This window comes from Platichthys flesus, chromosome 24, assembly GCF_949316205.1.
Source record: "Platichthys flesus chromosome 24, fPlaFle2.1, whole genome shotgun sequence".
NCBI lineage: Eukaryota > Metazoa > Chordata > Actinopteri > Pleuronectiformes > Pleuronectidae > Platichthys > Platichthys flesus.
In genome coordinates this window covers 13319503-13332583 of record NC_084968.1, presented here as the reverse complement: position 1 = coordinate 13332583, position 13081 = coordinate 13319503, and the positions used below count along the sequence as shown (strand labels likewise).

The 13081-nt window shown below is 47.7% G+C and overlaps 1 protein-coding gene across 5 annotated transcripts in view; it reads right to left on the bottom strand.

Annotated features, from left to right (window-relative positions):
• The window catches only part of dysf (dysferlin, limb girdle muscular dystrophy 2B (autosomal recessive)), a 44500-nt gene that overhangs the window by 14202 nt on the left and 17217 nt on the right, over nucleotides 1-13081 (bottom strand). For all 5 annotated transcript variants that reach the window (XM_062383507.1, XM_062383508.1, XM_062383511.1 and 2 more), the window contains 6 exons: nucleotides 13059-13081; nucleotides 12875-12976; nucleotides 12617-12778; nucleotides 9530-9713; nucleotides 9365-9438; nucleotides 481-579 (listed from right to left, as the gene is read on the bottom strand). The exon at nucleotides 13059-13081 is cut by the window's right edge and continues 19 nt beyond it. In XM_062383507.1, the coding sequence (XP_062239491.1) occupies nucleotides 481-579; nucleotides 9365-9438; nucleotides 9530-9713; nucleotides 12617-12778; nucleotides 12875-12976; nucleotides 13059-13081 (644 nt within the window). The remainder of the gene's footprint in view (nucleotides 1-480; nucleotides 580-9364; nucleotides 9439-9529; nucleotides 9714-12616; nucleotides 12779-12874; nucleotides 12977-13058) is intronic.

The following is a 13081-nucleotide window of genomic DNA, read 5'->3' as shown; positions in this document are numbered from 1 at the left end:
CAGACGTTGAATTGCGGCTGACGTGATCGAGCCCCCACCCCCCCCAACCCCCCCCCCCACCCCCCACCCCCAAGCACACGTCCCAGTGTGGCGTCCCCGAAGCGAATTCGCCGCGGGTGAGTCATCGGAGTTTTCGGAAAAAATGTGGGGACGCCGGGCTGAGAGGACGGGGCATGAGAAGAGAGGAGGAGAGGATGGAGTGATGGAGGGATGGAGGGATGGGGGGATGGGGGGATGGAGGGATGGAGGGATGGAGAGAACTGGCAAAACGGCAAAAACGAGATTTAAATGGTGATGTTTGGTTTAGTGCAGTGGAACAAAGAGCTGCACTGTCTCCATCTTTCTTTCTTTCCTTCATCTTCCCTCTTTATTTATCTTCACCTCCTTTTCGTTTTTACAGTGATGGACCTACTTGTCTGAAATAAAGCACGCACACACACACACACACACACACACAAAGACACACACACTCTCTTATACCTTCAGCGTGTCGAAGCCTTTCTCCAGATACGTCCCGCACTTGTTCTTCTCTCCGGTCGAGGCGTAGAACTTGCTCCACCAGTCCATGAACTCCTCCCCCTGTCAGTCACATGGTCAGAGGTCACAGGTCAGAGGTCAGAGGTCGGCAACAAACCGGAGACATTCAGGGACACTCAAAATCTAACTGATCTGGAGAAGCAAGATTTCACATCTCATCACAAAAGCTCAAATAAAAAGCACATCATCGATTTCACATGATTCTGTCTGAGGTCCTAACTCCACCAACGACCTTTGACCTTTCACAGCTCCACAGTTTGCCTCTGTGGAGCCGCTCACTTAATAAACCGGCTTTTCATGGTTTTTTCCAGTGATCGCATTGGCAGCGTGACCTCGGCCAACTCACGTCAACACAAGTGAAACCTGCCTCTGGTGGCTCCGTGGCATGAAGGTCATTGTATATGGGCGTTCTGAGGCAATGGAAACGGGCAACGCCGGGATGGAAACACACACAAAGTGAACACAACCGGCCGGGACACACCGAGGAACATGCTACGACAAAAAATAATAAAATAAAAGTGTGTATATGAAGGAAGAGAATCCTCCTGCTGCTTTCCATCACTTCTCTGGAACACGCGGCCACATGCAGCCTCCATATGTGTCGATTTTAACACAAGAAGGTTTCTGAAGAGGCGAGATTCAAACCAACACCTCAGGAACCTGTGGCCAACCCGCTCTACCACCCCGCCAGTGACCCTCTTTTTGTTATATCATGCACTGATAAATCTCACTGAGCATAAAGCATAGAATGAAAAATCTGCTCTCCAACTTACCCAGGGAACCATCTAGTGTCCACGTCAGAGGGGGAAAGAGAAGTTAGACACACACGTTAGATTTCGTCTCACACATGCAGACACACAAACGCTGACACAGCGCAACCGCACGCTGAAGTTACAGGATTAAAAACACTCTAAGTAGCTTTTCAACACGTGTATTAATAGTTATTCTCATAACAGGGCGAGGGTTTCAATCCAAAGTGAAATATAAACGCCATTTGTTAAAATAAATAAATAATTGAAAACTAAATAAAATCTCTAAAGTGCTGGAGTCTCAGCGATGAGTCATCCTGAGGCCAGAGCTCACAATGTCCTTCTGTTCTGGAGGAGAAAATCTCTTTATTTTGAAATGTTGACTGATGTCTTTCTGTGGTTTGGACTCAAGTCCTTGTATTTTATATGATATGGTTTTCGGTGGGGGTGGGGGGGGTGGGGGGGGATATATAACATCTTTGGATGAAACCCTGTTATTTGCTTTTATCAAGAATTTTCTTTTCTCTCAAGTGTGAAGCAGCTCCATCCGTCAAGCTGACTAAAAGTCTGGTCACATTGGCAACAAGAGAGAAGTGTGTGCACGTGTGTGCACGTGTGTGTGTCTGTGTGTGTGTGTGTGTGCACGTGTGTGTGCGAGGGAACGACTAACCGACTGCTACAAAGATGGGGAATACCAGGGGGACAGATCACACACACACATACACACAAAAACATACATTTGGATTCGACCCGTCTCCGCCCTACAACCTTCAACCCTCTGAGGAGCGCTCCGGCTGAAAACACACTTGTGACGCATTCACCACTTTTTCCTTGGTGTGTGTGTGTGTGTGCGTGTGTGCTTGTGTGCACGTGCGAATGTGTGTGTGTTTGTCGGCATAAATGTAGAACAAAAGTGCTCTTATGGCACCGGTTTGGTGTGGAATCACCTTTCTCCTACTTCTCACCAACTAAGACACACACACACACACACACATACACAAACACACAGACACACACACACACACACACAGACACACACACACACACACACACAAACACAAACACACAGACACGCACACACAGACACACACACACACACACACACACACACACACACACACACACACACAGACACACACACACAGAGCAGGAACGACGATGGAATTCCTAATTTTTCCAAAGTGGCAGCATGGCATGGAAAAGGGCAGCACGTGGCGCTGAACAAACCCATCACACACTCACACACACACACACACTCACACACACACACACACACACACACACATGCACGCACGCACACGCATGGCGCTCAGTGTCTGAGGCGTGAAGTGTCTGGTGTGTGTTAATGCGTCCTCTGTGTGCAACCGGTGCCAAGCAGTGATGACAGGGGCGCCAGAAACTGTGTGTGTGTGTGTGTGTGTGTGTGTGTGTGTGTGTGTGTGTGTGTGTGTGTGTGTGTGTGCGCCCACCAGTGTGTGGGAGGGTGTGTACACTCAAGTCTACGACTCCTGATTCAGGCAGATCACGGCGGCCGGTGGAGCGTTACAGGCTGCACCGTGTATTAAGCATGGAGTCAGGATCGAGCACACACACACACACACACACACACACACACACACACACACACACAGACACACACAGACACACACACAGGCTGCAGCGGTCTGCTCAGGGTGTCAGTGTGGTTTGCAGCCTATCATTACGCCCTGCAGGGAAAGCCAGGCTAACCAGACCGAGACTGGCACTGCCAAGAACTCAGCGAGCGGAGAGAGACGGGATTTACATAAGAGCTCCGAGCGGCTTCATAAACACCCTGTGTGAGGGGGAAACCCCTTCCACAGCGGGGTCAGGGGTCAGAGGGCAGAGGTCAGAGGAGGAGGAGGAGGAGGTGATCGGTGGAATCACAACCAGAGACTATCGGCTGGATTGATTTTAACAACATAGACTTTATAAAGATGTTCCTGAATGGGACATGAACCAATCAATTCGTTATTTGATGCTATAAAGACGGGTTAAAACATCATGATTGACAGCTGAGACTGACTCATCATTGGTCAAGTGAGCTTGTGAAGGCGGGACCTTGCTCCAAATGACATCAACCTGCACTGATTCCCTACAAAACACTTGTCTCTGCAGGAAACCACGTGAAAGCAGGTTTTAAAGATGAAACAAGGAGTTAGTGTTGTAGTGAAATTAATCGAAAGAAGCTTAAAACCCTGAATTATTCCTACATCACATTATTAATAAACTAAAGTATCCAATGAGCTAAAGTCCAGCTCCCGAGGTTAATCAGAAAATACACAAACCCATTTAGACGACAATCTGCTTACAGTCGGGTTCCGGAGCTGAGCGGCAGCCTCCATCCGTCCCAGGCTGAAATCAGCAGAGCAGGAAAAACAACAATGATTTACTGAGTTCTTTTGACGTCTTGTTTCTGGTCCCAGTGTCGTTACAGGGATCATAACTGGGAGCGTGGCCCGGAGCCAGTTCAGTGAGTCTCTCTGGTTTGAAGCCGCCCAGTCAGGATTTATGGAACGAGACGCAAACTACAACATTTCAGACTGGGACTTTAACCAAACCTGACTGGTGGCTGGCAACCAACTGGGATAGTTTTGATGGGAATTAATGGCGGAGCCGAGCCACATTCACAAACCCGTCACCGATAGAAAACATGGACACGAGAGCCACATCGTGTGGAGGCAACATGACGGCTTCTCTCCGACACAGGGGGGGGGGACGTGGAGACCAGAGCAGCCGCCGGTTCGATCCCTGACAAACGGAATCATCGCTGCCGATGAAACGTGACGCACTTTTCATTTTCCACCCGAGCGACGTGTGATCTCAGATGTCTCAAAGTGGGGTGTGCGCCTGAGAGGCTTGAATGAGCCGTGACCCCCCCGACAGCCGAGCTTCTAGAGCGTTCCAGCTCTGAAACTGAATCTGACTGATCCGCCTCGGAAGGCAAACTCTAGGTTGGTGCAGTAATCTGGGAATCATCAGACGTCCGCCCCTGACCTGCTCTGAGTTCTGCATGTGGCGAGATACTAGCCTTCCTCCTACTCCTCCTTTTCTCCTTCTTTTCGTTCGCTCTGGTTCTTTTTTCCCGCCACTTCTCTCCCTCCCTCGTTACTCCATCCCTCCTTCGGTCTTTAGCAACTGTCTGCCTGCAGAGACTTGTGGTGGAGAGGATCTGTAGCAGCTCTGTTGACTTTGGCCCCGACCAGGCAGAAAGCAGAGCCTTTAATTCGGCTGGTTTCAATATCTGACCCTTAATAAAACAAATATCTTTGTTTGGAGAGAAAGGAATCATCCCCAATTACTGTCGAGCGACAAGGCCCGAGCGCCCGGCTGCATGTGTGTATTTATGTGCACAGTCTGCTCCGGGTCAAGCTTAGTCTCCAAATTGACCTGGCTTGGATAAATAAAATGGAAGAATGTAACAGGCAGCGTGGTCGCCCGCTCGAGGTCTGTGTCGGATTTCTTCTGAAACCGCAAAGCTCCTCAAGCAGCGCTTTGTAAAAAAAAAAAAAACAGATTTCTTGACTCAATTTTCCTGAAGCGAGACCAAGGAGGAGAAATGTAAAGAAGCTGCACGAGGAAAAGAACGATTTAAGAGTCTTAGTCAAAATAAACTTGATTAATAAACAGGGTTTCCCTCTGAAGCTGGATCTCTGCTGATGAAGCACAGTGATTTGAAGATTACTGATCGATAAGTGCACTCAACCAATAATCGGTTTCAGTTGTCAATCACTAGCTTTCATAACATCAAATAACTCATCAAATTAAAACTTATCATAAACACAAACAAAAATCTGTGCGATAAGAACTCAAATAACTTTTAACCATCAATTTGAATCAGTTCTTCCCTTATTAAACACTTTTATCAAATGTGAAGAGACCTCTGAAGGTAGTTGTGCTTTTTTCTCAAAAGCTCTAATTAAATGACGCCCGTTAGATCCATGCATCACGTGTGTGGTTTGCTGCGTCAGATTAAAAAAGATAGATAAAGTATTTCTGCTTGTTGCCAATGTGCACAGATCTGACAGAACATAGAACCAAGTAGGTCAATTCAATGGATGTTTGTAAAACCAGAGATTAAAGAAGACAAATGTAAGAAACATGCTTGAAAATGGCCGACATGAGTTAGAAGATGAGTGTGTTACCTACATGGAGGCTGGAGCTAGAGGCTGAAAGGTTAATGATAGCTGAACAGGCTCCGTCTGCAAACTGGGACACACACACATAACAAACACACACACACTCTCAGGTCAGCTGCTGAGATCAGACGTTTGCAGAAAGACAAGTTGCATTAAACAGGAAATCAGTCAGACAGTGGGTGTGTAGTGTTAGAAACACACTGTTGTGTTACGCTAACACCATCAGATGTTACAGACTAACATCAGCAGACTTATTAGTGACTCACACACACACAGAACACATCAGCCGTCACCGTTGTGCGTTCCCCTCGAAGCAGCGACAATTAATCAAAATCGGTTTTGTGAGCGGGGGGGAAAAAGTGAGCCACTGAGGTGCCGACAGCGGCGCTCGCTTAACGCTGATCGGGCGCGACAAAGCCCGGGATCAGAAACACAACGTGTTTACATGAGGTCACGGAGGAGCTGAGCACATGGGGGAACGGAGGAGGACGACAGGAAGAGGGCGAGGACACACACCGAGCGTGAACACACACAACGAGGGCGAGGGGAACAACGTGTGGTCGCACTTTGTTTCACTTGTTTGCTGTAGATACTTGAGGAGACCTGTAACACACTCATAATGGCGGCCTGTGTGTGACGTGTTCTAATGAACATGTATGTCCACGGTCTGGAGACGGGTCTCTTTTGAATTCATCTTTCACCAGATCCCTCGATGTTCCTCTTCCTGTGTTTGTTACAGAAACTAAACATTTACACACAAAAGCCTCGTTAGGCCTCAAAACAGCCTTTGGGCATCGAACCGTGTTTAACCACGATCATCCGCCAGAGTTCAGATAAACACACAACTAATAAAAAGATTTAAACCTTATCAGAATAAAACAAAAGAGCTTCTTGTCGAGGCTGGTGACCGAACGGTTTCACCCTTTCAAATTAAAACGACGACACACGAGTGATTAAACGTTGTGGTCACAATCTGTGAAGTCGCTGGTTGTGTAGAGCGTTTTCTGTTGACAACACAAAATGTGTCCGCACGGTTTCATCACTTCTGTTGTGTTGAGGCCTCTTTAATCAGATGTAGAGAGGGGGGGGGGGGGGGAGGTGTTGCAGGGTGTGTGCACTGATTTCAACACCCCGTGTGGACTCATCACACACAAACACACAAAGACACACAAACAGACAAACGGAAATAAGTTTAGCACATACGTCATCATATCAGTGCAAGTAAATTGTGTGAGTGAGAGAGAGAGAAAGAAAGAGAGACAGAGAGAGAGAGAGAGAGAGACAAAGCGCAGTGACCATCTGTCACACTCCTCTCCTTTAATTCCCTTCCACCCGTTCTCTTCCTCTTCTCTGTCCGTCTCCATCTATCACACAGTTGTTTAATGTGGTCGCTCATCAAAGGGCATCCTCATGTTCTCCTCCCCCCCCCCCAGTTCTCTCTCTCCATTGTTGTGGTTTGTCTGTCGCTCTTCACCTCCCTGTTCCCTTCATCAACTTCAAACCCTCTCTTCCTTTCTTTGTGTCTCTCTTTTTGTTTTATCCCGTAACCCACCGGCACCACAACAACAACACAACACACATCAACAGTATGTGATACATGGGGTCACATTTTCCCTTCTGTAATCACAAGGAGGAACTTCAATGAGACAAAAGAGAGAGGGAGGAAAAGAAGAGGAGGAGGAGAAGATTAAGAGGTGGAGGACGAAGAGGAAACTAGAGGAGGATAACAGAGGAAGGGTGAAGACAATGAGAAAGAGAAAAGGGTGAGAGGAAGGATAGAGGACAGGAAATCAAGGAATTAGGACGAGAGAGGATGATAGTGTAGGAAAGGGTGAGAGAGAGGAAGAGAAGACGAGAAGATGAGGTGAAGAAGGCAATGAAGAGGACTCGGTGGAAAGTGAGGAGATAAGAGTTGTTAAGAAGGAGAAGAGGAGAAGAGGAGAGGAGAAGAAAGATGGGAGACTGATTTGTAAAGAAGAGGACAAAGAGAAGAGAGTAGGAAGAAGAAGAAAGTATAGGTGGATGAAAGAGGAAGGTTGAGGACAATGAGAAAGAGAGAAGGTTGAGATGACGGAAGGAGGAGAGGAAATCAAGGAATTAGGAAGAGGGGGAGAACAAGAGAGGAGGAGAGTATAGGAAAGGGTGAGAGGAACGAGAAGATGAGGTGAAGAAAGCAATGAAGAGGACTTGGTGGAAAGTGAGGAGATAAGAGTTGTTAAGAAGGAGGAGAGGAGAAGAGGAGAGGAGAAGAAAGATGGGAGACTGATGTGTAAAGAAGAGGACAAAGAGAAGAGAGTAGGAAGAAGAAGAAAGTATAGGAGGATGAAAGAGGAAGGGTGAGGACAATGAGAAAGAGAGAAGGGTGAGATGAGGGAAGGAGGAGAGGAAATCAAGGAATTAGGAAGAGGGGGAGAACAAGAGAGGAGGAGAGTACAGGAAAGGGTGAGAGGAACGAGAAGATGAGGTGAAGAAAGCAATGAAGAGGACTTGGTGGAAAGTGAGGAGATAAGAGTTGTTAAGAAGGAGGAGAGGAGAAGAGGAGAGGAGAAGAAAGATGGGAGACTGATGTGTAAAGAAGAGGACAAAGAGAAGAGAGTAGGAAGAAGAAGAAAGTATAGGAGGATGAAAGAGGAAGGGTGAGGACAATGAGAAAGAGAGAAGGGTGAGATGAGGGAAGGAGGAGAGGAAATCAAGGAATTAGGAAGAGGGGGAGAACAAGAGAGGAGGAGAGTACAGGAAAGGGTGAGAGGAACGAGAAGATGAGGTGAAGAAGGCAATGAAGAGGACTTGGTGGAAAGTGAGGAGATAAGAGTTGTTAAGAAGGAGGAGAGGAGAAGAGGTGAGGAGAAAAGAGGTTGTAGACTGATGTGTAAAGAGGAGGATGAAGAGAGAAGGGAAAGGTCAGGAGCAGGAGGAGAAGAAGACGTGAGGGACGTGAGGAGGTCCACGGGACTCAGGAGTTTGGAATTCCTTCCTGAGAACTCAGACGTCCTGCACAGATTCCTGGTGTTTGAACGTTGCTCCGGTCGGCTGCTTTTCCATGTTGCAGCTCATTACCTTCAAACCCGGAGCTCTCAAACACACCAGCAGAACATTTTCCTACGACCGGCTCCTCCACCGGCTCCTCCACCGGCTCCTCCACCGGCTCCTCACCAACACAGACCTTCACTGTCCCCATGTTCTCACCCGTCTCTCTGCAGCAGACGTGTTAATCTAAAAAGCTCCGTCATCACTAACGACCCTCAGAGGATGAACTGGTGCCAGAAACATAATTATATCGTATCGCTCCAACTTCTAACACAACCCCGAAGAAAGAGAGAAAGAGAGAAAGAGAGAAACTGGAGAGAAGAGAAAAAGTTCTTTAAACCCCGGACAGAGAAAATGTTCATGATCGGTGACGAGCGCGAGTCTCGTGGTCGCCCGCTGCACCCCCCGACCGCAGAGCCGGTCGCCATGTCCTCATGTCAGAACATGTTTATTTATGCTGCTGTGCTGTACTGCTGCACACACACACACACACACACACACTTAGACTAAGATACGGACACACACATTATTTTAATCAGACTGTACAAATGCCATTACACACACACACACACACACACACACACACACAGAGGTTCCCTGTGGAAAGTGAGTGTTTCATATTTGCCCTTTACACGCCTGAAACACACACTAATACTTTCAGTAAAGTTTTTGTGAATCATTAAAAACCAGAGTTTATATCTATTTAAATATAAAGAGTTCTAAACAGAGTTTGGTGGATATGTTACAGCTCTTCAGGAAGCAGAGGATCATGGGTAATATCCAGTGTTCAGTTGGGTTGTGTGTGATCACCTTATCGCTCGCACACTGGGGCTAACAGAATCAATGACCCTGTGTGGCTGCAGAGGGCGCTGTTGCTCAGAAAGATGGTTTTACCTGGTCCGGCACCAGTGGCTCCTCATCATCGATGTCAACAAAAACCTCCCCAGAGATGGAATGAGGCGTCTCACCTACACAACAACAAACACACAACAACAAACACCCTCATCATCAGTTTGCCTCTTTGCTGGAGACACGTCCTCATCTATCTGTCTGTCTTACGTCTCCACCCGTCCTGCTCGCCCTCCTCCTCCTCCACCGCTGCTCGTTCCTCCTCCGGGTCGCACCGGAACTCCTCCAGCGACCAGATGGTGCACTGGCCGACCACCGGCTTCCTGCCGAACTGACGGTTGTCGATGACCTTGATGATGATGGGCGGCATGTAGAGCTCCTCGCATGGAAGTCTCTGCACAGGGACGGAGAGAAGGACAAGGAAGAGGAAGAAGAAAGGTTGATCTTCTCAAAGCCACATAAACATTTCTTCTAGTTAACATGTCATATGTCGTTTGTTTAACTTTTACTAAAAACAGAAACGACAACAAAGTCCAAGTTGTCGTGTTGCGTTAGAGCGGCTGAAGGTGAGCATCTTAAGCTACACACACGTCGAAGCTTCACAACACAAACAGACCATCACTCGTGGTTCGGAGCTGATAACTCAAGAAGCCTCTCGACACTCGTCAGAACAAACCGCTGACGTGACGGAACTCGTTCGACTCCATCAGACGACTCTGGGTCAGACAGAGAGCTGAGGTGCGGCTGCTCAATACTCGATTGTCACGTCTTTACAGAGGCGACCACATTCTTAATATAGCTGTCGACTGCTCGGGGGGAAAAACAGGAGGAAATCAGTTTGACCTCTGTGGCTTTAATAGAAGCTCGAGTGGAGCTTGATGATGCTAAACTCACAATAAAGTGAAAGAGCTGAAGGTTTGTGGTCGGAGCCTTCAAAGAGTTCCATGTGAGGAAACTATGCACATGACATTTTCTTCTCTCTGCTCCTGCCGCATACGAAAGCACTTACGCAGACGACTTAATATTGTTAACGTCGAATCCTTGGAGCCGGTTCAGGGGCTGGATTTTAAGGGGAAAATATATGTGCATATTTCCACGGTCCGGTGGAGGCAGTCGCAGCCGCGCGGTGGTCAACACACGACCTCAGTCCTGTTCATATGAAAAGTGACGACCGAAAGGATTCTGCATCGAGAGGGGGAAACCATCGGAATGTTTCCATCGTCTGCTCGAAGCTGTCACAGTGAAACACGGAGGTGATCAACTTCAGAACTTAACATTGTTAACATTAAACTCAGTGGAGCTGCTGGGAGGGAAAAACCCTGCGTGATGTTTCCATGTTTCAGTTTTCATCAGAAAACACTGAAGCGGATGTAAATTCATCTGCTGGAATCAATATGTTTGAATGAGCAGTGAATGTTTGTGTGGGGGGGGCGGCGTCAGAGTGATGAATCATCACTTGAGCAAAACATGATCCTGGTCTTTTGAGTTTATTGCCCACAGCTCTTTGTGATATTCAAGTTCCTGGATGTTCAACGATTATAAAGAAGCAAGTAAACGGTTCTTCTGACCCTCGGTTACTTTTATTGTTCTGTTTTGTTCTGGGGGGGGCGACCTCATCGGGCTCAAAACCCAGATGGCTCATCTACAAGATCAAAATAAAACCATTACAATTAATGTTTACTGTGCTCAGAGCTATTCCGAGGGCAGGAACGACCAAACCCAAGGGACTCGGATAAAAGTAGTAGCATAGTTCGAGGGAATTCATTGTCAGAAAATGTTCCGCTGACACTAAGTGACCCCCCCCCCCTCCCCCCCACACAGGCTCCAACCATCTAATGATTTCTGACCAACAATGTCTCTGAACCACAAAATAAGTAATTAGCTACGAGGAAGAGCAAATTTCCAGTTGTTTATTTGCTGTAACAATAAAGCAAATAAAGTCTTTTACTGCGTCGCAGACTCCAGCTGCTCCGAGGCAACCGAGGAAAGCATCTGCTCCTGCGGTGACATTCCTCCAGCTTTGACCTATTCCCCGTTGAAAGCGTCACCACAGCCTGGGTCTTTTGGGTGCCACATAAACAACACACTTAATTGCGTCTTCCTGTGGTTTGCTGCAATCTGGAGTGGAGGCAGAGAAGCCGAGCGTTGTGGGTCTCCCGGGCACATTGAGGACTGGAGGGAACACAAGAGGGCATCATTACTGCGGTGGACGCGGCTCGGATCGGCTTCCTGACGCTGGAAGTTAAAAGCTTTTAAACCAAACCTACAATTGTTCCTGTCAGCAGCGTGGATACACACCAAGGCAATTTTCTGGAGCTTTTGTTCACACTGACTTTATGTTTTAGGTGAAATTGACAAACTTCATGTTGTATTTTTTTGTACTTTTGACCAAACTCCCTCTGTCACTTCACTTGGGGGCAGAAGAGACAACAACAACAAACTTTCAGCTCTGATGTGAGTTTAAACTATACTCATAAACTCACTTTAGCTCCATTTTGGTCTCCACCACCTCCCAAGGAAAGTGTTTGCTTCTTGAGCAACTAAATGTTTCACTATATTCATCAGCTTCATTTTGACTGTACACATGTGAGTGGTGGGCTTCTTTCAGAGATGCTAAAGATGCTAAAGATGCTAAGCGATGCTGCGGGGAACTGCAGAATCCAGTGACCTCACACACTCCTGATTTCTGGATTTGAGACCTGCACGACCCACGATGGAGCAGAAAAAATGAATTTGCTGAGTCCTGGACGTTTCTAACGGTATTAGAGCCACATCTGGATCGATGGTGCGTCCCTTCAAGGGTTAAATACGCACATCGTTTGGTTTACGAGGCACAAGATCGAAGGACATTTGTGGCCTTGTTCTACAGCGACGGCCGGTTTGAAAGCATCTACAGTCAGCGTTTGTAAAACGGCCACATCCATGATGCGGAGCCCCACCCTCTGCATTAGTAACGGTCCCACTGGTCAACATGGGAGCGGCCCTCCACCCTGAATCTTTACAACTGGAGAAACCTTTTCCCTCGACAACCGCGGCGTCTGCCAACATCCACACTCGGCGTCCCTCCCTCTACGTCTTCTACGTGTTGTTGGAAGAAGGAAAGGAACAGTTAACGATTGCACTTTTCCCCCGCCGCCGTTATTGTGGCTCCTCTGATGATGACAAACGACCGACGTCAACCACATCACAGCCGACGTCTCATTAGCCTTTAAAGCCTCTGCACTGATTAAATGTGTGTGTGTGTGTGTGATGTGTGTGTTTGTACGTGGAAAGAACTGTAAGACTCCGTGTTCTCACCACATCAAGGATGAGCCTGTTGACGTCAAAGTTGGGCTTCTTCTTCACACTGCGGATGACGCAGCTCTGGACCATGGTGCCTCCGCACTCCACCTGCAGGCTCGGGGAGGTAACGCTGGCCAACTGGAAGCTCTTCAGGTTCCGAACGCCCCACGCTAAGATCTGATAGGACGGTAAGGAAGTATTTCATTATTAATCCAAGCTCGTAAGCTAATTACAGAACACAGCAATACCGGTTAGGAAAGATCTTGACGATACCTCAATGGCGGTTCTCTGCAGAACAGGTTTGATCCCCTGAGGAACCATGAAGACGTTGGGCTCTCTCAGTGGAGGCAGGTAGGGAAGGTCCGACTCCTCCGGCTGCCGATAGGACAGACGCAGGACAGAGGTGAGTCAGGGACAGAGGGTCAAGAAGAAAAATACAAAAACAAGACGTATTTACCCATTGCTGCAGGTTTTCAGTGA